The sequence below is a fragment of the Apteryx mantelli genome, chromosome 5, assembly GCF_036417845.1.
Source record: "Apteryx mantelli isolate bAptMan1 chromosome 5, bAptMan1.hap1, whole genome shotgun sequence".
In the NCBI taxonomy this organism is placed as follows: domain Eukaryota; kingdom Metazoa; phylum Chordata; class Aves; order Apterygiformes; family Apterygidae; genus Apteryx; species Apteryx mantelli.
In genome coordinates, this window is record NC_089982.1 from 57,899,252 (window position 1) to 57,921,107 (window position 21,856).

Sequence of the window (21,856 nt, forward strand, 5' to 3'; positions counted from 1 at the left end):
CCCCAATGTGAATTTTTTTTGTACTATCAATTGGAACTTCCCTTGTGGCAACTGGTGTCCACTACCTCCTGTCCTTTCCACTGCATACCTCCACCTTCTCTATACCATTTCATAAGGTAGCCCAAGACTATATTTGAAAATCAGCATGTGTTTTCTTGTATGTCCATTTCTGTCTAAGTTATCAATTTGAAATCTTAAACTGAATTTTAAAAATATAGATTATCCTCAGCTGTTGAAAGAAGCAGCAGCTTTATATTACCTGGACATTTCCATTTTCTATTAATTCAGTATAATCTCTGGATCCAGGAGCTGAAGTGATGTATCCCAGAAATACAACTTGCTTAGAGCTAGTCTTCAACAACTTTGCAACAGCTATAGCTTGGAGTTTTCTGTCCAAGTCCTCTCTGAAGGAAATTGAAAGACTTTAATATACATATATTTTAGCTCAGATTCTTTCTGCTATAACACAGTAAACTGCATACAAGTCTGACATCATTCTTTTTAATCGCTCAATATTAGTGTGTGTGAAAGTTTACAGAGACTGATTTGAAATAATCACAATGTTTGATAAAAGCCACATGGTAGACCTAATTAGTGTTCTCTTTCTAACTATTACATGAACAACTTGTTCTATTGTTATTTTGTTTTTAATACCAAGCTCATCACTGGGAAATGTGAATTTCTAAGTGCTTTGGTTATCTGAGACTTTGTGTCTGTCTGCACTTGAAATTTAATTGTGCTAGTACAGACTGTCTGGTGTATAATAACGAGTACACATCCTAACAAAACCCTTTACTTTTATCATGGACACATCATGGTGAGAAGTAGTTTTAAAGTCTGGGTCACATAATTTATGAAATATAATTTAAGAGCCATGTTGTCCCATTAACATCACTTACAACATTTGCCAAGTATTCTGCATCTCTTTTACAAGATTTACAAAACAGTTTCAACATGACTAAAAGTGATAGCATAGATAAAGTCTGGTAAAATACTGTAGTACTGGATCCCCATTTCTATCTCTGGATTTTTCACAATATAATGTAATAATGCTCTCTTTCCATGATTCTTCACGTTAATAAAAGTTGTGCAAAGTACTTTTTTTTTTTTTTTTTTTTTTAAAACCAAGACAGCAAGCTGATTTTGGAATCTGTAGTCCCAAAAGAAGATAAGAGCTGAAATGCTACTATGCATTCTAAACAACACTACTTCTGACTGGGGCAAATGCATTATGGAAAAAGGGCAGACAGAGAGAAGGCAAAAAAAAGACCATTTAAACAGAAGCCAGGCCTAGGTATATATAGAGTTGCCTGCTCAGCTAGCTACTCTTTCCAAAACTACTTCTCTCTAGAAGACGGGTTCTCTTAAATGACATGAGCATTGATATACTCCCCCATTTTAAAAAGAGCCTGAAAAAAAAAATCCTAGTTATCCAGTATCCTAGTTTATGTCATCCTAAGCAACAAAAAACAAAGTTTTACATGCTATCTAATTACAAATTAATTCACCTTAAAACACAATTTAATTTGCACTTGTTTCCCATGTGTCGCTTTCATTGCCATCTCTCTGTGAGGGGGACTACATTGCTATTTTATTCTATTTTGACAAACAGTTTCTCAGAAGCAAATCTAATTGTCTACATGAGGCACAAAATGCCTCACTTTTTTTAGTGTTCCAATTGAGAGTAGTTTCTGACAATTACAGATATTTAGTAAAAGGGAACTCTACAAACAATTTGCATGCTTGGAGCACAGCTTTTACACAGGGGACAGAGACAGGGAAGCTCAGTATGGGATGGGATAAAAGGATTCCCACTGTTTTTCAGCTGTTTCTTTGTGTATTATATTCTGTACCCAATTCATAAATTTGCCTCTCGATAAACTACAATAAATATGAAACAAAACAGAAAATATAGCTATATAGAGTTTCAAAAAGCTATGCATTATTAATATTCATTACACAGAAGTAATCAAGACATTGCTTTAAAATAAAGAACTGAAAGATATACTTTAATCTTTCCCATCACATATTTGAGCTACTGGTATAATCTGCCCTCCTTGTGGAATATAATGGATCTCTTCCACATGCAGAGTCAGAAGGATGCTATCCTTAACTCCTATCCTTAAGATGCATCTGTAGTCCTGTTAGTTGTTCTGGTTTTGCAGAACAATACCTTTGTAATGTCTCTAGTAACATAAACGTGGTTATTAGGCCTAGCTGAGTTTTGCATGACACATTTTTCCCTTAAAAATGCCTCAAAATTTTTAACCACTAGCTATGTCATAAGTAGTTTCTCCAGAGTGCCTTGCTAGAGCCTATATTACAGTGGAAGACGTTAAAGGCTACAAAGTAATTAAAATAGAAGCTCACTAATGACAATTATGTTTCACTTCCCACAATATACATAACAATAAATAAAATACACACTCTTCGTTTCCAAAGTGAGCGACAACAAAGTCGACCAATTTCCCTGTGAAGTTGACAGTCATGGAGATGGCAGGTGCAATCTCTCCCTCTGGAGATGGGAGGAGGTGATGGGTAGATTTTACAATTGGATACCTTGATAGTGCCATAATTCTACGTGAGAACAGAAGAAAACAGTTACATTTTCTAGTTCTTAAACATCACAAAGGTGTTATAAGCAGACAAAAGTTTGAGCAGAAGACTAACAGTCACAGAACGCAAACCATCAGACCAGACTTAAACCACCTCTAGCCAGTTTTTCTAAATTTGTTTTTTTTTCTCTGAAATATTGCTTAAGTAAACACATCTAAAATTTATTATCAAAGTCATTCCTTCACTAAATAGATTTGTAACAAAGGCTCTATGAGTAGGTCATAAATAACAGAAAAAAAGAAAAGAAAACCCAGAGATCTTAATAGATGAATTGTGAATGGACAGGAAAGGACTGTTGCTATGGTGTCTCAGACGAGGCACAAACTTAAGTCCAGAGTTACCAAAAACCCCAAGACATCCATCCATCAGCAAAAGAATGGTGGTCTTTTGATAAGTGTATTTACACGATACACCATGAACTTTCACATGGAACCCTTCAAAATCAGCATCTGCAGGCATAACAGAATTTGTACTACCAGTTATTACAAGGCATTTTATTTAAAGCAGAAAGAGGTAGTAATACTTCTTTAAAGCAGGAGATTTCTCATTCTTTCAATGTCTATTTGGAATCAACCTTAAAACCACTTTGTCTCAGGTTTTTCAAAATATTTGATGAAAAAAATGAAAATCTGAGAGAATGACTTCTCTGCCCCATTCTGCATCATTTAAAGACAGGCTCTGGAAGAGGAAGGTTACTAAATTCTCCTCACATAAGGCAGAAATTAAAAAGCAATTGCAACATCACTAGGAAGTTCCATCCGCCAATAAGATCTGCATATCCCCCTAAAAACAACCCACATAAGCCGCTATTTTCCCATCTGCAAAGATATTCAAAGATATCCAACTGGTAGTTGGTCAAGCATTAAAATAAAGTCCTCAAAGCCCAAAACATAATGAAGAGAGAAGCAAGCCAGATACAGTATTTGGAATGTCAGATTTCCAAATCTGTCCAGTATATTAAGGGACAGGATGCCATTTCCTGCATTAACAAAGCCAAAGTAGCAACCGATCCTTTTTAACAGAGAAAGCTTCTTCATCTGTGTTGCACTGTAATGCTAGTGACTCAGAGCATGCTCTCCAAGACAAGCTCCAACAAGTAATTATGATGACTATTCTGATTATTCTTTGTCCATGTTTTAGCGGAGTTAAGAGTTGGGTAGCGTATTTACTTGATAGCTTTTCTTCTATGACTGATGAGAGAAAAACAAAACCATGAAAAATATTTTTTCCTCATTTATTTACTGTCACTCTGTGAGTAAAGATGACTCACCCCCAAGTGTGATCTCTTGTGCTTGGACCAAAATCTGTGTAAAATCCTAGTCTTTCTCCAAGCCACATTGTAGGATCATTGTTCCCAATGAATGGTTTAGAGGCATCGCTCTCCAGAATAGTGATAAAATCTGCACCTAGAGTAGGGGAAAAAAAAAAATCTTTCTGAATTCATAACCGTGTCAATACGTAATGTAGTTGGGGCCACTCTTATCCTGGCAAAAGTGATGCCCAACCTTTGGGCCACCACAGGCCATGCCAACCTCTGATGGAGACACTCAGTGTATGGATACCATAGCTCTTCCCTGGTGAATAACGAGACGTACATGACACTGGCCTGCATATACCTACTGTGGTGCGTTTCAAAAGCGCCGGACTTTCTGTGCACGCACAGATTAACCATGCAGCAGTGGGTCTGCTTTCAGTTTAATGAGCAAGTGCTACACAGCTCATCCGCACTTACTTTCATCCACTAAATCCCTATTTCTCTCCAAAGGGTTCTGGGTAAGAGGCAGCAGGCTGCTGCTGCCAAAACAACTCATCGGCCCACAGCAACCCGGAGTCAGCCCCCAGACATGGGAACAGAAAGGTTCCCAGCTCCAGGGAACTGTAGATCACACGTGGCCACCACACTTTCTCAGGGGAGTGTGGTCCCTCCCCAGTTACATGGTCCATTTTTGTCACATGGCAGGTACCCCTACATTTTGGCTACAGGGTGGAGGTAGAGCTATCCCACCCCTGAAGGACTAGCAGCTGGGAAAGGCCTGCCCATGCCTGAAGGAAGGTGGGAGGCTGTGAGCAGGCCACAGACTGCTTGAACTGTCCAGGCTCAGCTGGAGCAGCAGGTAGGCACAGCTGCAGTATCAACAAGTGCTCCCCTCTTTGCAGTGATTATGCGCCCTGGAGCGCTCTCCTACTCTAAAAGGCAGACCAAGTTGCCTTCTCATCCAGAGCCCTCATACAAGCAAATAACACCACTACACGCAGCACCACTCTTGCCACGTGAGATTTTGTTTTTGAAGTGTCTTATTTAGCACTGTGAAAGCAATGTTAGCAGGGAAAACGGTAGCTCAAAATACCTGCAAGCAGATTCCCAGATTTTTGCTTCTATACGATTAGCTCAAATGCTGGCCACAGAGACAACGACCGAAACCACTGACTGGGGTTGACATTGGTTCCCTTCAGAGCAGACAGGTGTTTCAATCACAAAGCCACCACTGCATTTTGCACTTTCATTGTTTCAGCAGTTAGAAAAAAGACTAATGAGCACAGGGAATGAACTCCACCATATCTTAAAAGATAGCCCCTTCAAGGCCAAGACTGAACATATTGGCTACACTGAGGAAGTTAGCCACTGTTTTCTCTGTCTCTCTCAAAATCAGCTACTCTTCTTAGGAGAACAAATGAGCAATATTTTTCAGGAACAAAGTCATGTCTGATCATTTGAGAATCTCCTGCTCAACTGTGAATGGATTTATGCATTTCCTAGAAATGTTAAAGTGGTATTTGATATAAAATATACATGTAACATAAAACTCCAGAAGACTGTCTCTAGAGATCAGGAATTAAGATTTATTCCTTTATGCCTATATTCACTGCTTTTTGACTTATCAACTGCTTTATTTAGAAACAACTCTTCACTGGCATAAGGAAATGCTCAATGGACAACCAAATAAATCACTTGCCCTGCTATTCATGAATTTACACCACAGGAACCAGAAATAAATACATTCATTATAGTTCATAAATAAATACAAATAGATTAAATAAATACCCAGACATAAGACATGAACTATCAGTTACATATGTCCAAGAGTGCCTCAAATTTCAATTAATCAAATGTCCCAGTTGTTTTCTCACAACACTAGACTGCCTACAGAGCTCAGGGCAAAAGTTCAGCCCTCTAAACCTGCAGTCCTAGGACACCAGATAGAACGATGTTTGAATCGGCCTCGTCCCTCTTCACTGACAGCAAGGCTTGCACAGCAGCACCTGTGTCAGTGCCTTCCCACTGCTCGGGCCTGTCAAGCCTGGGCTGCTAGGGAAATGCATTCACACAGTAGGAGGAGAGGAGAACAACGAAAGCTGGAATGGCAGCACGGATCCTTCTTAACCCCCCCAAGCCTTTCGGGAGGAACTGCTGAGAAAACACTGCTTTGGAGCCAGCAACCCTTTCAAATACAGACCATGCTTATCTGCTTTGGCCCACTTCACTGGGGAAAGGTAGCTCAAACCAGGCATAAGTAGACGTTATTTTAAAAGAAAATAACTTCCTTATACCTTAAAGCAGTGGCTCCAAATCTTCCTAATCCCATGAGTGTGGCACAAAGCAAGTAATATCTACAAGCCCCAGTGGCCAGTGCTCTTCCTTTTGATGTACCCTGCAGCAGCACTGATCTTAGGTCCAAATTCTTCATTTTCTATGACTAATTTCCCAACCAAAACCTTGTCCATGTGCACCAAGCTGGAGATCCTGCTTTACAGTAAAATCTATGACAACTCACCCAAGCTACTATCACTATTTTTATTCTATACTTTGTTCTGGCTCAATGAGGAAAACAGATTTGTCTGTTTCTTATCTGTACACTTTGTTTGGGGCATTTTAATTCCAGATCCATTGGGAATTATATAATGCTTCACATTTAAAAAAACACAGAGAAGTTAAACAATATTAAATTTGATTTAAAAGGATATTTATAGTTATTTCATTTGTGCAAAAATTTCTGTACAGACATGTAACATAGAACGTTAAGTAAATAAGGTATTCCTCTAACTAGAAATCTCTTTAAAATTATCTTCCGTGCAAATGGATGTTTAACTGAAGCAACTGTACTGGAACAGCTCACAAGTTCAGGAGAAAGCTACTAGGCGCATGTTCTTGCGTTAATGTAAGAATGGACTCAGTTACCCTGCAGGTGTTCTTGCTTCTGTCCCTTCAGATGAACTCTCAAATATAAATGAAGTGGAAAAAAATTACCTGTCTCATTAAGCAAATTAGCTGATCCTTCCAAATTAGACCATCCTTCATTGTCGTATGCAAATCGAAAAGGCCAGATCATAGCAGAGAAGTCTCTTTTTGGAACCTGAAAAAAAAGAAATATGGAAAAATGTCAAATACAATTTGGCTTTTAGGTATTATATCTTTGCAGTCAATATCAGATATATGGTGCCATAAAAGACACCTCAGAATAGATATTTTAACCAATACATTCTCCTAATAAAGCTGAAAGGATTACAAAAGTCTATAGGTATTGTTAATGGCATAGATTTTTCTCAAAAAGAGGAGAGAAGTCATGGTAGTTAAATCAGAATTTGTATAAGTAACTAAGTAAATGAACATAAAAAAGGCCAAGAATATTTTCATCTTTCTCAGAGAAACTACACACTGTTTTCCTCATCACAAGGTACTATAAACTTGGACGAGTTATAAAAAGAAAACCAACCATGTATATATAAGTATGTAGATATAAACATATATTTTTTACTCAGCTTTTATCACCTTTTCCACATCCTTTTCTGTATGTCATCAGTGACTTCTCTAACAAAAATATTTACCAACAGAAATATATGTCAAAGAGCAAGTTTCAAGTGACTATTTCAGGACTATCAGAAAAAAAGAAAACATCTAATTCATAATTGCAACCACTGACATCAGAAATTCAGTTTTGTAACAGTAATCAGTTCAATCATAGAACAGAAGCATGTTAGTTTACATCCAATCAAAACAGTTCTAACTTTGAATTAAAATTACTAAATGCACAAGCAACACTCTCAGACAACTTATAAGTAACCTAAATGCTAAAATTTGCTAGCATTAAGCATCCTTAATTGTCACTATCATTGCAATATCCAATTTTTTTTGCCAGCCAGCTGGAATACTGGAATCTTCCAATTTTTATCCATTTCCTTAACTAATTAGTTGAGAAACATTAATCTAAATCAACTAACTTGTCAGAGCAGTTCCATTCAGCTACATATATAAATACAGAATCATAGAATATCTTAGGGTAGAAAGCACCTCAGGAGGTCATCTGGTCCAACTCCCATGGTGTTAGATCAGGCTGCTCAGGGCCTTGCCAAGTATTGAATACCATTCAGATAAACACTTATAAAAGTAATATTCAATTTGAAAGTATGAAGTAAGAATCTCTCCATTTTTCAAAAATGTTTCTTTCCTTCGTAGTAGCACAATAAAACTCCAAACACCCAGACCAGCCATTTCCCTTCAACATGAATTTGCGAAGTAAATTTTTTGCACATTCAATTATTATTGCTAGATACTGGCGTAAAGAGTTCCTAAACACCAGTGAACACACCTAAGGTATCACATGCACATTTCACAGTGAAGTTACCAGTTCCATTAACACAGTACTCACCCCTTGCCCCAGCTTCTTCTTGTAAGTTTTATAACGTAGACCCAATCCTAGTAAACCAACACCAACAAACAGCCACAACACTTGAAACAGAGAACACAGAAAAGTTGTTTTTAAAGCAGGAGGAAATAATCTTATTATTGTAAAAAAGAATTGGGTATATTGTCATTCCAAGGTGTGCTATTCATAAAGTGGAGAATGCTGGCTGCACACATTTAAATTCCCACATATGCCAGTGATAACACCATTCCAAAGTAGTGTACTTAAGGAAACCTGTATGCATGCAGATACACTTATGTTCTCCAAAACAGAACAGGCTGAGCAGACTGAACATACCAAACCTCCTTGGAATGCCTGTGTAAAAATGATACCTACTGAAGAATTCATCATAGGACAGGAGTAATAGCATCATGTAAACTTTTCCAGTGTTTTTATTCTCTGTGTTCCAGATACACATGTATGCAATTTTTATTTTACTAATACAATGTGTGGAAGAAAATCTAGTTTACTTTACAAGCCTCTAGATTACAAAGAGATATAACCTCTGCCAGATCTCCAGGGCAGTCCTTTGCTAAGTGTACACATTGGCAGATTCTTGCAAAGGTATCGCGGCCTCACAGAATACAAATTCGGGGCTTTCCCATTGCTTCTGGGGCCTTCCAAATAACAGCAGTGGACAGCTAAAGGCTCTCAGGGTTTGACACATTATAATTTCATGATCAAATCCCTCTGTGGTTATTTCATGTATACAGTGGCATATAGAATCCACAATGACTTCAGCTAACTCCAGCTTATTCTTTCATCAGATCTTTAAAAAGGCACGTACTTAGTTTTACAGAATTCTTCTGGAACAACCGTACGTAAAAGTTTACGTCAATTCTACTACGGATGAAAGACACACTAGAAAGGCCATGTTTTCTACACTAGTAAACACTAAGCAACTCCACACTCTAATCTGCAAAGGTGCTTGAAGGGAAAGCTGAGAAACAAAAGAGTCTGGGCACAATGAGGAAGTGAGCACAGGTGTCACTTGTAATGTCACAAAATGAGTCGAGTAGGGGCTGTGCTTTGAAGGTGACAGACAATATTTTGAACTATTTACTCGCTTTTGTGAAGGTTTTTTTTGAGTAGTGATGTTAAAACCACTTGCACCGGTGCTCACATTGCCTCTCACACACAAACAGGTTCTTTGATGTTCTTCTGGCCCCCATGTATATAAAGGAAAGGTCTTCATAAAGCCCTCAGAGACAGCCCTGAGAAGTGGGGAAGCACTATTGTTTCCACTTTCCAAATGAGGTAAAATGAGGCATGCAAGAGATATGTAACTTGATCCAAAGTCACACAGAAAAAACAGGTACAGAAACTTGAACCTCCAGGATCTTGATCTTTGTAGGGTTAACATGCCCTAACCACTAGCATTCTTTTTGTCTTTTACCAAACTTTACCATATTGACAAAGCAGACATGCTGCATGTTTCCTTAGAAAAATTAAGCTAACAATGAAAACATTTCAAGATGAAATAATCACAGAGAAATACTTGAAAATATCGTTTGAATGGATCACAGAGATTTAAAAACCAAAAAGCAGTAAAAGAATTCAACCATTTTAGTTACTTTTCAGAATCTAAGAAAAAGTCAGGCCTCATACTTATCATCTGGTGATTTGGGATCCCTAGGTATAGTTCACATGCAGGAGATGACAACGATTTCATGAGGATGGGTCTGGTCTGAACATGCAGCAGGGAGACAGGATTGTGCAGTGGTGTCAGCCACAATAGGCTTTGCAGGACTGCCTCCTCCCACAGGAGGGGACTTGCAATATCCAGCCACCCCTAGGCCAGCAGAGTCCCATTCCATGGCCAGCCAGCTGACACAACCCTATAAAAGGACTCATACTGAAATGCTCAAAATCAGCATACTACATGTCATCATTACACTGGAACTAGGGAAATTTATACCAATTGCAAGTCTGGCTCTAAAACTATTACCAAAAAAAAAACCCCTTCTAAAACATCTGAGCAAAACACTGCACTGTGTATTCTTTTTCATCAGACAATTTTGCTAGTCATGTAAGAAAGGAAGTACAATTATACTTACGCAGTTTAATACATTTTTTACTCTTTTTGAATAGTGGCTTTTGGTTGCTTTTCACTTCAAAGATAGAGTTAAGATCTTTCTTGGATCCTGTTAGAATGTCCACCCCAACACATAACATGAGAAACCCTGTAAAAATATAAGTCATTAGTTTTTTCATAGAGTTTAACATATTAAACACTGAAACACAATAGCTGGGAATTTTCAAATGTAGTATTTATGGGCTCCAACAGCAAGACAGTGTAGCCAAACCACAAACATATAAATGCCATACCAAATGTAGTAATGCAGGAGAGATATAAGATTTATGGATAGAGAAGATCCTACCTATCATTGTCACAGTATACACTTATGCCTGCAGCACTTCAACAATAATACAATATTTTTATTTACATTGTTCCACTTGTTGACATAAGCATTGCTTGCAAAAAATGAGCTAGTGACACTAAATATTCCACCAGTGACAAATATTTCAAAACAGGAGTATTACAATAAGAATTTAAAGCTAAAAGAGTATTTAAAACTCCACTGAACACCTGTTTCACACAAAAATAATGAAGAAATGAATTATATTTTTTTTCTTCAATAAGCTGCTTCTAAGACTTAACACACCTGAAGCAGAAGGGTGAACCAACATATAGGACTATAGAGAGAGAGACCATGCATGAGAGAGAGAGAGAGAGAGAGCACGCGCATGTGCGCGCACACATGGTACAGCCCTATTAAGCCTGTTTTGTACCATCTGATGACTGAAGAGCAAACAAAGCTAGTAAAAGCATGTAGCCAAAAACCCCTTGACATCATGAACTCTACCCTGGACTACAGTGAGCTCTGATATACAGCCCACCTTTGTGTCTTTCAGGCTCAGCACAAGGGGAGACTACTGATACAGACCTAACTTAGAGCTGTTGCTCCTTCCTTTCGACCCCAGAGCCAGCAGATCATGGTATCACCAGACAGACAATTTTGTGGTCCCCAGCACCAGACTGCATTGGGTGCCAACTGAGCAGTCCTCAGAACGTGTCTCATTATTCACTATAGAAATGCAGAGGTGTTTTAACTGTACTGAACCTATAGGGTCCCACTACAAAGTATTTTATCAAGTTTATTCTATTACTGAAATATTGCTTTAAAGCCATGTTTTGTCTTCCTCCATTCATGTGCTGATTGGGGGAACAATAAAAACAAACAGAAGAAAGATTTTAATAAAATCCTTTGACCTGGGGGAAAGTAGGGAATCTTTCAGCAGACCCTCCACCTTTGTGCATCCTGACATCAACTTCCACAGAACCCAGGGCACGTTTAGCCGTCACTGTCAAGCAAAGACTGAGCTAATAGCACTTCAGAATCATGGTCTTAGATCATACAGTCTAGCACACAGTGGATAAATTATGCTAAGTGCTTCCAGTCCCTACTGACAGGTACAACTCTCAGATCAGTCCAGTGCTTTCAAAGCTTATTGAATTCATCTGGACAAGAGCAATTAAGTTACACCTACATACTACTGAACCTTAAAATAATACCTTGTTAAAAAAATACATTGTTGATTCTAGATGTCTATTATCTTTGCAAATGCACTGCTCTGTCACCAAGGTACAAGAAATATGTTTTTAGCTGGGAACCACAAGAGCAGTTGCTCAACAGTATGTTCTAAAACAGTGTAAGCAGTCTGCAGCAGCCAAATTTGGAGGCCAGTTTAGCACTGCAGCGTATTGTATTCTTTTTCTCCACAGCCAATAAAAGCAGCTCTGCTTTTGAAGAACAGACAAATAAGCACACCTACAGACACATTTTAAAAGCTATTAAGCAGCCTCAGTGCACTAACTGTTGTAATGCACTGTGATGGTACCTTTGCCTTTCAACAAGTAGTTCAGACTAACATTACAAGCACTTAGCCCATCTCTTATGACTTAAAGGATCCAATTACCTGCAAAGAAAATGTGTGAGCATAAAGAATGTGAATAAAAGCTCCACTGGAGAACGTATATGTCCTTAATATCTCTGTGTTGTAGTTAATTAACTATAAGGCACGTTTTATTGCAGAGTTGTTACTGAAGATAAAATAACCATTATTCATCATTTTCTTATTGTCCTTTCCCATTACATTAGTTGTAGTGAAGGTCTGCAAACCAGGAAGCTGGGTCTAGACCAATGAAGAAGAGGGAACACACAAAAAAAACCTTTCTCAAAAGGAGACTGATTCAAAGCCATTAAAGCCAATGGAAGAGCAGGTATCTGACCCCTGAGCATTATGTTACATCCCTATGAAGCAGCACATAAGTTTTGAATATAATGATCTTACTTTCATTATCATTTTTCCTGGTGCAGTTCCCTACCCAAGCTGCAGCAAGAGAAAGGCAGGATATTGGACAGGAGGAAAAAGCAAGAAATAGTACTTGCACCTGAAACAAACCAGAAAACAACAAGAAGTTTGCAAAAAAGCCAAGCTCTAAGGGAGAAAGCACAGTAACAAATACACAGTCTCATGGTATATGAAAAGCTTTTATAAGCAATGAGGTGGCATCAAAGACCCAGAAACTGGATTCTCAGATGGAATAAATTAGCATAGTGCCATCAGCTGAGATGGATTCAGTTCACATAATTTGTTTTGCCACATAAAAGAAAATTAGGGCCATCTCTGCATTACTACCCAATGATCATGCCAGGTTAATCAATCACAAGTATGTATTTCAAAGGAAGTGACAGAGAGGGATTTTACATAACAATTTTTTTTCTGTCAAAGCATTACTCAAGAAAGCATGTTACACTTCTCTACCACATGCTTTCTTCATATAACTTTTAAAAATAAAATTAAATGAACTGAAAAAAACATTTCTACAGACCTCTCAGAGCGCTCTCAGAAAAAAAGAAAACTGCAATAAAACTAATGGAACCCTCCTCAAAACATAAACTGAAACCCTGAATGTGACTATTGTAATATTTGAAACACTGTATATGGAGACTAAGAAACTGGACTGACAGAAAGTGGTTGCAAAGCATATCTGAAATCTTGAAAGCATCATAGCAACAAGTCAAGCACAGTATTCATTATTCATTACATATTTTAAAAACGTCATACACTAGTTCAAGACAATGTTTAGCAATCTTTAAACACAATTAGTGAAATATGCTATTGAAACATGTTAACACCTATTAAAAACACAATCTTGGAGACAAAACCAAAAAGGGTTTCATTTCCACCCCTCCACCTTCACCAAGGAGTCATTTTACTAAAATCTTCCTATTTGCTCATCTCAATTCTTCCTCCGTGGTAAATACCTGACACCTTCTGTTCTTCTCTCATCCCTCTCCTGTTTGTCTGCATGTTTCTGACACTGCAGGCTTATCAACATACCACCAAACATGCTGGTGTGGCCACAAAGCACAAGGCAGTGTCACATGGAAATGCAAGTTCAGGTCTCAGAAGCAGACTGGCTAGAACAGGCAGGAGGCTGCACTCTGCTCTTCAGAGCAGGGCTAAATAATGTGCTGAATTATGTTACTGTTCCAGTAAGGCTTTTCAGTCTTCATAAAACCCTGAGTTTCCAGCAACCACACTGTTATCTGAGGTACCATGCTGCTACCTGAGGCAGCCAGTTTACAGCTGCAGTCACACCCTGGATTACCAAGCAGCAATATTTTTAGTGTGACTGATTAACACACCTCTTCCTCAGTTGTGTACTGGGCCATCAGAGTTTTTTTCCTTTCTTTGTCATTTTCCCTCAGTTGAATTCCATTTTCTGCCTATATTTTAAAATATTTTAACAGTGGAGAAACAATTTTTTTTTTTCATGTCTCTAATTTTCTCATAGAAACTCTTACCATAGCAAATCAAACAGGAGTTGAGCATTTAGAAAGACTAGCTGTACACTAGATACATTTTAAACATCTGGCTGAGGCTAAAGCAAGCATATTTGTTCATAGTCATAAATGTACCTAAAAGAAGGTGGGAACTTTCTCTAGCATAAATTCCTCCAGGTACAAATTTATAAGCAGTACACCATACACAGAAGAATAATTCAAGAACATAGGCAAACATGGCTGTAGTCATGGCTTTCCCAGGATGCGGACAGCTAATAAACTGTCCAGCCAGTTGAGGCCACACACTCATAGTAAAGACAGCAAGAACGTTGCCTGCAATAGCGGCACTCCAGGTCTGTAAATAAAGGAGACCAGCCGAAGATGTTATACCTGTGAAGGGATAGAAAAGAATGGAGTGAGTTACAGTCAGCTATATTATCTGCCTTCTTGTTATTCAGTCTCTCCGGAAAAAAAGAGAGTTTGGAAAATGTAAGTGTGCTTTGCAGTCATGAGAACTGCTGCACTGTAAGGATGTTTTTTCCCTGTAGCCAAAGAAAGCCTCTCACTTTTCTCAACATCTCATTCTCTTAAAGATTGTTTATTCAGTTGCAGACAGTACAGCAAAAAGACTGCAAAGAAACATCACCAGAAGCAAAATCCAAACAGTTTTAGTTACACAAGGCTGTCCCAGCACAACACGTATTTTTGCCTGTTATGAACCTGCTCTGATAGAATAGGCAAAGAATCAAATGGGTTAGTGTGAAGAGAAAATATTCCTTTCCCTGACCTCCCCTCCCCTTTAGATAACCATATGATGGACAGAAAGATAACTATTCGTCTTTTACCAACTTCAAGATCTTTAATTTGCCACACTCTCTTTGACTGCAAGGGATTTTGCCCCAAGCAGAACACTAATAACCACAAAAAACATTTATAACAAAAGGATTTCATTTTAAAACTTTGTAGCACTTCAGTAAATATTTTATCTACAATAACTTTCATGTTATGATAGCAAGTATGTAGAAACATTTTTAATATTTTACTCTTATGCTTCTAGGTTCTGAGCATATACAATGCTTGATAAAGTTAAAGAATCATTCTGTACTTGTTTTAAATTAGCAATGTGTGTTTGTCAGAAATCAAATGCTCATATTCACATTACAATTAGCACACACATTTCTTAAAACTGACACCTACACCACAAGATAAATTATTAAGACAACTGCTTGTTTAAGCATTGCCAGTTCTTGTGGCTTTATTGCAATCTTCCTGATATATGATATTTTACTTTCACTCCTGAAGACGAGTAATTCTGGGGGAAACTTAGTCTGCATTAAGTTTCTAGTCTTCAAGGTTGTGGAGAATGACTTGAAAGTGTTGGCTCCTAAATGTTCCAAAAGAAAGTTAGAAAAAAAGCAAAACATAACTAATATTTTCTTAGGTCTCCATATTTTGAGGTCCTGATTTATTTTTAAACTTTGCAGGAAGTATTGCCTTGTCTTCTTGAAATTAAAATCTACAAACAATCAGTTAAGGCCAAAAAAGAAGCAGATTTTTTTGACAGTATTTACATCAGTAAGTTTAACTCAGATGGGCCTACAAATTAGACTGAGCTGCATCCAGCCATGCTGAGAAGGTATGGAAAAATTACCTCTGCACAGCTCAAGAGCAGAACAAGTCCCTTCTCTTCCAACTTGCTCTGCAGCTTCCACAGCACAGCTGTATCCCTCCCCGCCACCAAAAATGGATGTCCAGCTCCAGCAGATCCACCATCCCTTTACCCACCACCCTAAACCCACTGTATTCAAAAATACACTGCCCCAGCAGAGCTGCTTTGATGTTCACACTATTTTACTGCCCAGAGATCTTGGCAACCAAGGAGGCAAGAGGTAAGCTTGCCCAAAGTGAATTGCTCATTAAATTACAAGTTATTGTGCCTCCTGCAGGATCCAGAACTTAGTGTGACCTCAACCCCATAACCCTAGACATAGCCTTACACAATGCAGCAGGTGAGAACCGAGATGCTACTCATGGGAACAGAACCTCAACAGGTCTCAATTGCTCTCAAGAGAGCAACGCTCTCTGCATTAGCCTGGAGATCTGGCCTATAAGCCTTAGTCAGCTGGTCAGACATGCATATACTACAGTCAGACACAGAGAAAAAGAAGCGTTGATTAGCAATTGACTATTGGCATGGTGGAATAGACTCCAAGGGCATAAATAAAGGGAGAAGGGAACAGAAACAAAAATTCTGCTCATGATTTGCACCTACCTATAAGAAACCAGGCAAAACTGGTGACAGAAGACCAACTCCAAAATGAAAGCATCAATCCATGAGCCAGTCCCAACAGAACTATACCTCTAATACAAAAAATAAGAAAAAAGAAATCTGGTATTCACAAAAGAACTTTTAGACATACAAGCAAGGATGCTTGGTAATATTTTATAATCCTATTGTTTTAGGCAGCTCTCACTTGAGCACAATGTACCTTTATCTCACACTGCACTGCTTTTTCTCCCCTTCGTAGTGAAATCAAAAATGTCCATTTGAAAATAACAGCAGTTTATCATAGCGTATAAGTGAACTACGTTCAGCAAGCAGAAGTACTTCATGGAAATATTGGTACAAAAGAAAAAAAGAACTCAGATAAAGTCAGAGGAAGGAATCTACCCTGAACAGAAATATTTTCTTCACTTCAAGAAGGGGATCCCACAGCACATAGCATAGCTGGCAAACTTGGAGAGGTCTTGTGTGTGCTAACCCCAAATTGTTAACTACCTCACTTGCAGCTACCCCAAGTTGACTATCAGGGTAACAAATCCAGTTTCCTTCTAGATTTTGGAACTTGGATGAGCAATGCACAGCATTAAGACTAAATTCTCCCTAACCAAAACTCCTACAGAAGCATGACATTTAATATTGCACACCATTTATTTCTTGTGTCTACATGTATTTTGAAAATGATCCAATTTCCCACCACCTTCCCACTGAAGTCAACTGCTAGATTCATTTACTGCATATTATAGATGCATTCATTTCATTCATAAATCCTAGAACCTCAGTCTTAATTTAAAAAAATGTTTTGCAATGCAGCAATGTAGATTTTATTCTTGCTGAAATTAAGATTTTCTAATTCAGAATGATTTTTTTAAGATTTATTGGTACAGAAGCAATGCTCAGAGATATCTGACAACAAGAATGAATGAGAAGGATTGAGTGAATACTTCTAGGACCCAATTCGCATGCTCTATGTATGAAGTACCTTGCACCCACTTTATTCTATACAGGTTCTTATACTATTCCCATCTGTTAAATGAGCCCCTTCCAGTATTGCATTAAGTAATATGACATATTTGCCCTCTCCTCCTGGAAGAAATAAGTGAAGTTGAATGTTTTGATCTGGTTGAGTTTTAATTTATGCCACCGAATGTGGCATTGGCCTTTGATTACTATTTTGTTCAAATAATAAAAACTCAAACCACACTTACCCATATGGATTAGGATCTGGGCCTGTATGTGGATGTCCACTCACTGCCCATCTAGAAACTAGTGAGACCTCCCCAAATATCCACACAGTGAGGAACATGAGGCTGCCAAAAGCAATTCCTGACAAAAACCAGTTAGGCTGGGAAACAGTCCCTCTAACTGCATTACCAGTCTTATTTGCTTCTTGTTTCTTCCTGTTTCCACCTAGAATAAGAATAGGAATACAGTTGAGCAAAGCATCAAATCCTATTAGAAAGAATTATTAAGAAAAAGACATAGCCAAGATCACAACATTTTCAGAATAAGTTACTGGCTCAGACACAAAAGCTAACTGATCTTTCATGATAAGAGGGAAAAAAAAAAAAAATCTCTAACAACAGATTACTAGGTCTGTCTGAAAAAGCTTCTCACCTAATGTGCAAAAATGGCAACCCACCCATATGATTATTCATACTATTGGAATTTAAATCATTAAATTACCTTTTAAAGTCAGCAGAAAAGTTATTAGCATTTATTTAGAGGATTCTGTTCTCTGAAACTCTAAACTCTGATAAGAGCAAAACCTGACACTTCAGAAGAAGCCAGAAATAAACTCCCTTCCCTCTCTTCTCTTTTTTCCATGCACTTTAGGTCCTCTCTTGTCTGAGGAGAAAGCAGTGCCTTTAGTTGTATAGATCATGCTGTTCTGTCAACTAAGAAGAAGTATTTTAAAAGCAGAAAGAATACTCATGATATTTACATTAGTATAAGTTTGTGTTGTTAAAGATAACTAAACATAGGACAGATATTTTGTCTACAATTTTAGTACTCTAAAGCAAAGAAATAGACCATACTTTTTACTATACAAACAACAATTTTATATTCCTAATGAGAAAAAAGCTATTATTGTTGGAAAATGTTTCTTGAAGCATTAAATATTACTGGAAAATAAAAGTACTGAAGACAATGTTTTAAAGCCAGGCATCCAAAATTAGACACCACAACTTTTATTTATAAGTGATCAGATTCCCAGATGTGTTTAGAGACATACCACTGATATCAGTGGCACATTCTCAGCTTCCAGGCCAAAATGCACTGTCTAGAGCTTAATACATCAGACTCCAAGTTTTTTGGGGTGCTAGAAAAATCACACGATAGTTTTAAATGTTTTCTGTGACTCAGATTTCAGAGGATATGGATACAAAAAGAAGTCACAACAAAGTTTTTAACAACTGCCAAGCACTCCTGAAAATAGTTTCTATATTATACATATCCTTTGGATGATACTGTGGTGTCTTGTCATCAGCATTCATTTAGAGAAGCCTGCATTTCCCAATCACACTATAGCTGCAGTACATTCCCTTCCTAATTTGCAATGAAAGCTCTGGCTTATTTTATGTCATGCAACACGCAAGTCTACACACAATACATAATGCCAATTTATACCCACTTACACGCATATAAGGTCTTATCTTTCAATTAATTAATTCAGGTTATACTGAGAAGGCACTTCTGAGGATTTAACATGATCTGCCTTAATTATCCATCCCAGCATGGCTGTTTTCCTTGGCAACACTACCTTCATGGTTCTTAAACGTGATTACCAGCCCTCACTGTTGTGTCACTGTGCAGAGACACCAAGAATTCAGGTAAATTTTCAACAAGACATCTTGTCCCCTCCTCCAATTCTTCCTATTTTCTCATATCAGCTGTTCCTCAGCTTTGTCCTATCTCCCCTCCTCTGACAAAGGACACACACTGGCAAAAAAACTGAAAGAGCAGGCAGAGTTAAGAAAATAACAGAGATACCACAGATGTTTCATGCTGGGGAGAGGATAACCCATTCTGGTTTTACAGGTCTAGGTTATTCTTTTGTTTGTCTAACCGCTGCGTTATCAACACTGAAATTAGTTGGCAGTCCCAACACCAACTTATTACAGCTTCTGTGAATTGCAGCATTGATTCTGCCATTTGATAGGCAGATGGTAGTATGCTATGGTTTGTAAGGTCTGCAGCTGGGCTCATGCATCAGGTACATCTAAAAGCAAACTGTACTTAAAAAAACAAACAACAACAAAACAAACAACAACAAAAACAGTGACACATACATAGGTATGCCTTCGGCTGTTTTCATAACTAAGCTGAACCTTCTTCAGTGCAATACGCTTACCTGAAGAAATTTGCTCCACTGCTGCTATAAAACCAAATGTCAGTACAACAGTATTGGCAGCTTGTGAGCTCCAAACTGGGTTTAGTGACGTATACCAGATTCGAAGAACAAGTAGCATTATCTTGCCTAGAATGAAGCCCCATATCCTGATGAACCTGTAAGAATTAGTTTTCAAGTAGTGATGCATTCGAGGAAAAAAAAAAAAGAAATCTTTCTTACTAAAAAAAATCTTTATAAGATAAAGAGAAGTCATTTACAATCCCATCAATGTAAAAAAAAAATACCTTTGCAAACTGTTTCCTGACCACCATGTTACTGTTTGAACCAGCAATGAGGAAGAAACTCCTGCAGCCAAGATGAATAGTCTAGTTGAAGCACTTGGTGCCTGATATGATGCTAAGCTTCCTACAAACAAACACACACAGTTTGCTTAATGGGCCATAGAGATCAGGTAATAAGGATTTCCTGTGCATTAGTTCAATCTTTTCTGCAAGATGAATGGCTACACATTCATCTGAAAACATATGATACTACATATTTTTAAACAAACCAAAGACGTGTAGGCCTGGATTGAAAATGTGTATATGTCACTCACATTATAGTAGTTATCATTTTCAGGAAAAAAAAAATAACATAAAGAGATTATCCAACACTGCAGTTATTGACTTAGTTTAGATATTAATGGTAATTGATTCCATAATTAGATATATGGATAAAATATCTAAGCATACTCATACCTCTGAATAGTGGATTTGTATAACTCAAAAGCCATAAAACTTGAGGTTTATCCTTTCTGGGAAGAAACAGTCAGCATATATTGCACAAAGTTTAACAGGCAATTGGCCTTACTGGGTGAGAAGGCTTTCTCTGGCCTAGTATCCAGTATCTGAGAGTGGTCAATAGCAGCCTGTTTTATTTCGCTACCAAAGACTAACTCCTCCAGCCACTGGAAGAGACTGTGCATGTGCAGCTGTCATCTCCCAAGACACAGTGAACCCACCTTTACCAGCAGTTTAAACTCAGCTGCCAAGTTTCCAAATACATGACTATGTTTCCAATTAAGTGACACATATTCTCATAACTTCACAGCTGGAGTGGCAACTTCGGACCCAGGATGGAAGCAGCAGGAGATGCAACATCTTTTGCTGCCAGACGTTTCCTAAGTGAACATGAGTCAAAACTGAAGAGTCTTTAAGCAAGGAAGGATAGAAATGGAGCTGCTGACTCACGATCTCTGGCAATACATGCTAGGAATCCTCCAATTGTCTATTTGCTCATTCTGCCTACAGCAAAGATGGCAGAAAGAAATCAATAGTGGTTTAGGTCACTAACTGTAGCAAAGACGTACTTACATGGACTTTACCACAGGTTGTACAATGTACACAGATTTCAGTTGCTAAATTGTGCTGAAATGCCCAACTCTGCCTCATCAAATCTTTCAGCACTTGCACTAGCCAGATTAAAGCTAGCGTGGGTTTGCCTACTTACACTGCAGACACACCTTCAGCTGAGGTAGCACACCCAAAATGTAAATATATCTATCCAAACACGCAAATATTCTCTGTGTGTTGTCTGGAGACATAGATACAAATGGACACGATCATAGGGGACTGTTTTTTTTAAACAACACCCGAAGTTGAGCGACACGGAAGGATACAGAAATCAAAACAAAAGCTTCAGAGAAAATAAAGCTTCCTAAAATGCAAAAAGGGGAGAAAAAAAAAAAGAAAGTGAAAGAGAATTATGGATAAGGGATGAGCCTTTTCTATACAAAACAAGAATCCCCAACTCCCTAAGCATTCTGCCTTTAGTCAAACATGAAGAATTTCCCGTTCTTTTGACTGTGAAATTAAAGACTGAACATTTACAGTGGAATGGGGCGGGGTATGTGCAGGGTAGATTTTTCTGCCTGATATTGTTCAAAAAGCCCCAGAGGAAGGCCATGACCTTTATGAAAAGGGAGAAAGATCAAAAAGAGGAGGAAGCAAGAAGTGTCCATGTATGAAGAAGAGAAAGTAGAAATGGTTGAAGAAAAAGAGGACAAGAAGCACAGTAAGACAGGACAGGA

At 38.0% G+C, this 21,856-nt stretch overlaps 1 protein-coding gene across 2 annotated transcripts in view; it reads right to left on the bottom strand.

Annotated features, from left to right (window-relative positions):
* CWH43 (cell wall biogenesis 43 C-terminal homolog) overlaps positions 1-21,856 on the bottom strand; it is a 30,106-nt gene that overhangs the window by 4,617 nt on the left and 3,633 nt on the right. For both annotated transcript variants that reach the window (XM_067297154.1, XM_067297155.1), the window contains exons 3-13: positions 20,073-20,193; positions 19,789-19,943; positions 17,642-17,843; positions 16,425-16,513; positions 14,288-14,542; positions 10,355-10,480; positions 8,262-8,341; positions 6,863-6,968; positions 3,887-4,022; positions 2,428-2,577; positions 260-404 (exon numbers count right to left, since the gene is read on the bottom strand). In XM_067297154.1, coding sequence (XP_067153255.1) covers positions 260-404; positions 2,428-2,577; positions 3,887-4,022; positions 6,863-6,968; positions 8,262-8,341; positions 10,355-10,480; positions 14,288-14,542; positions 16,425-16,513; positions 17,642-17,843; positions 19,789-19,943; positions 20,073-20,193 — 1,565 coding nt within the window. The remainder of the gene's footprint in view (positions 1-259; positions 405-2,427; positions 2,578-3,886; positions 4,023-6,862; positions 6,969-8,261; positions 8,342-10,354; positions 10,481-14,287; positions 14,543-16,424; positions 16,514-17,641; positions 17,844-19,788; positions 19,944-20,072; positions 20,194-21,856) is intronic.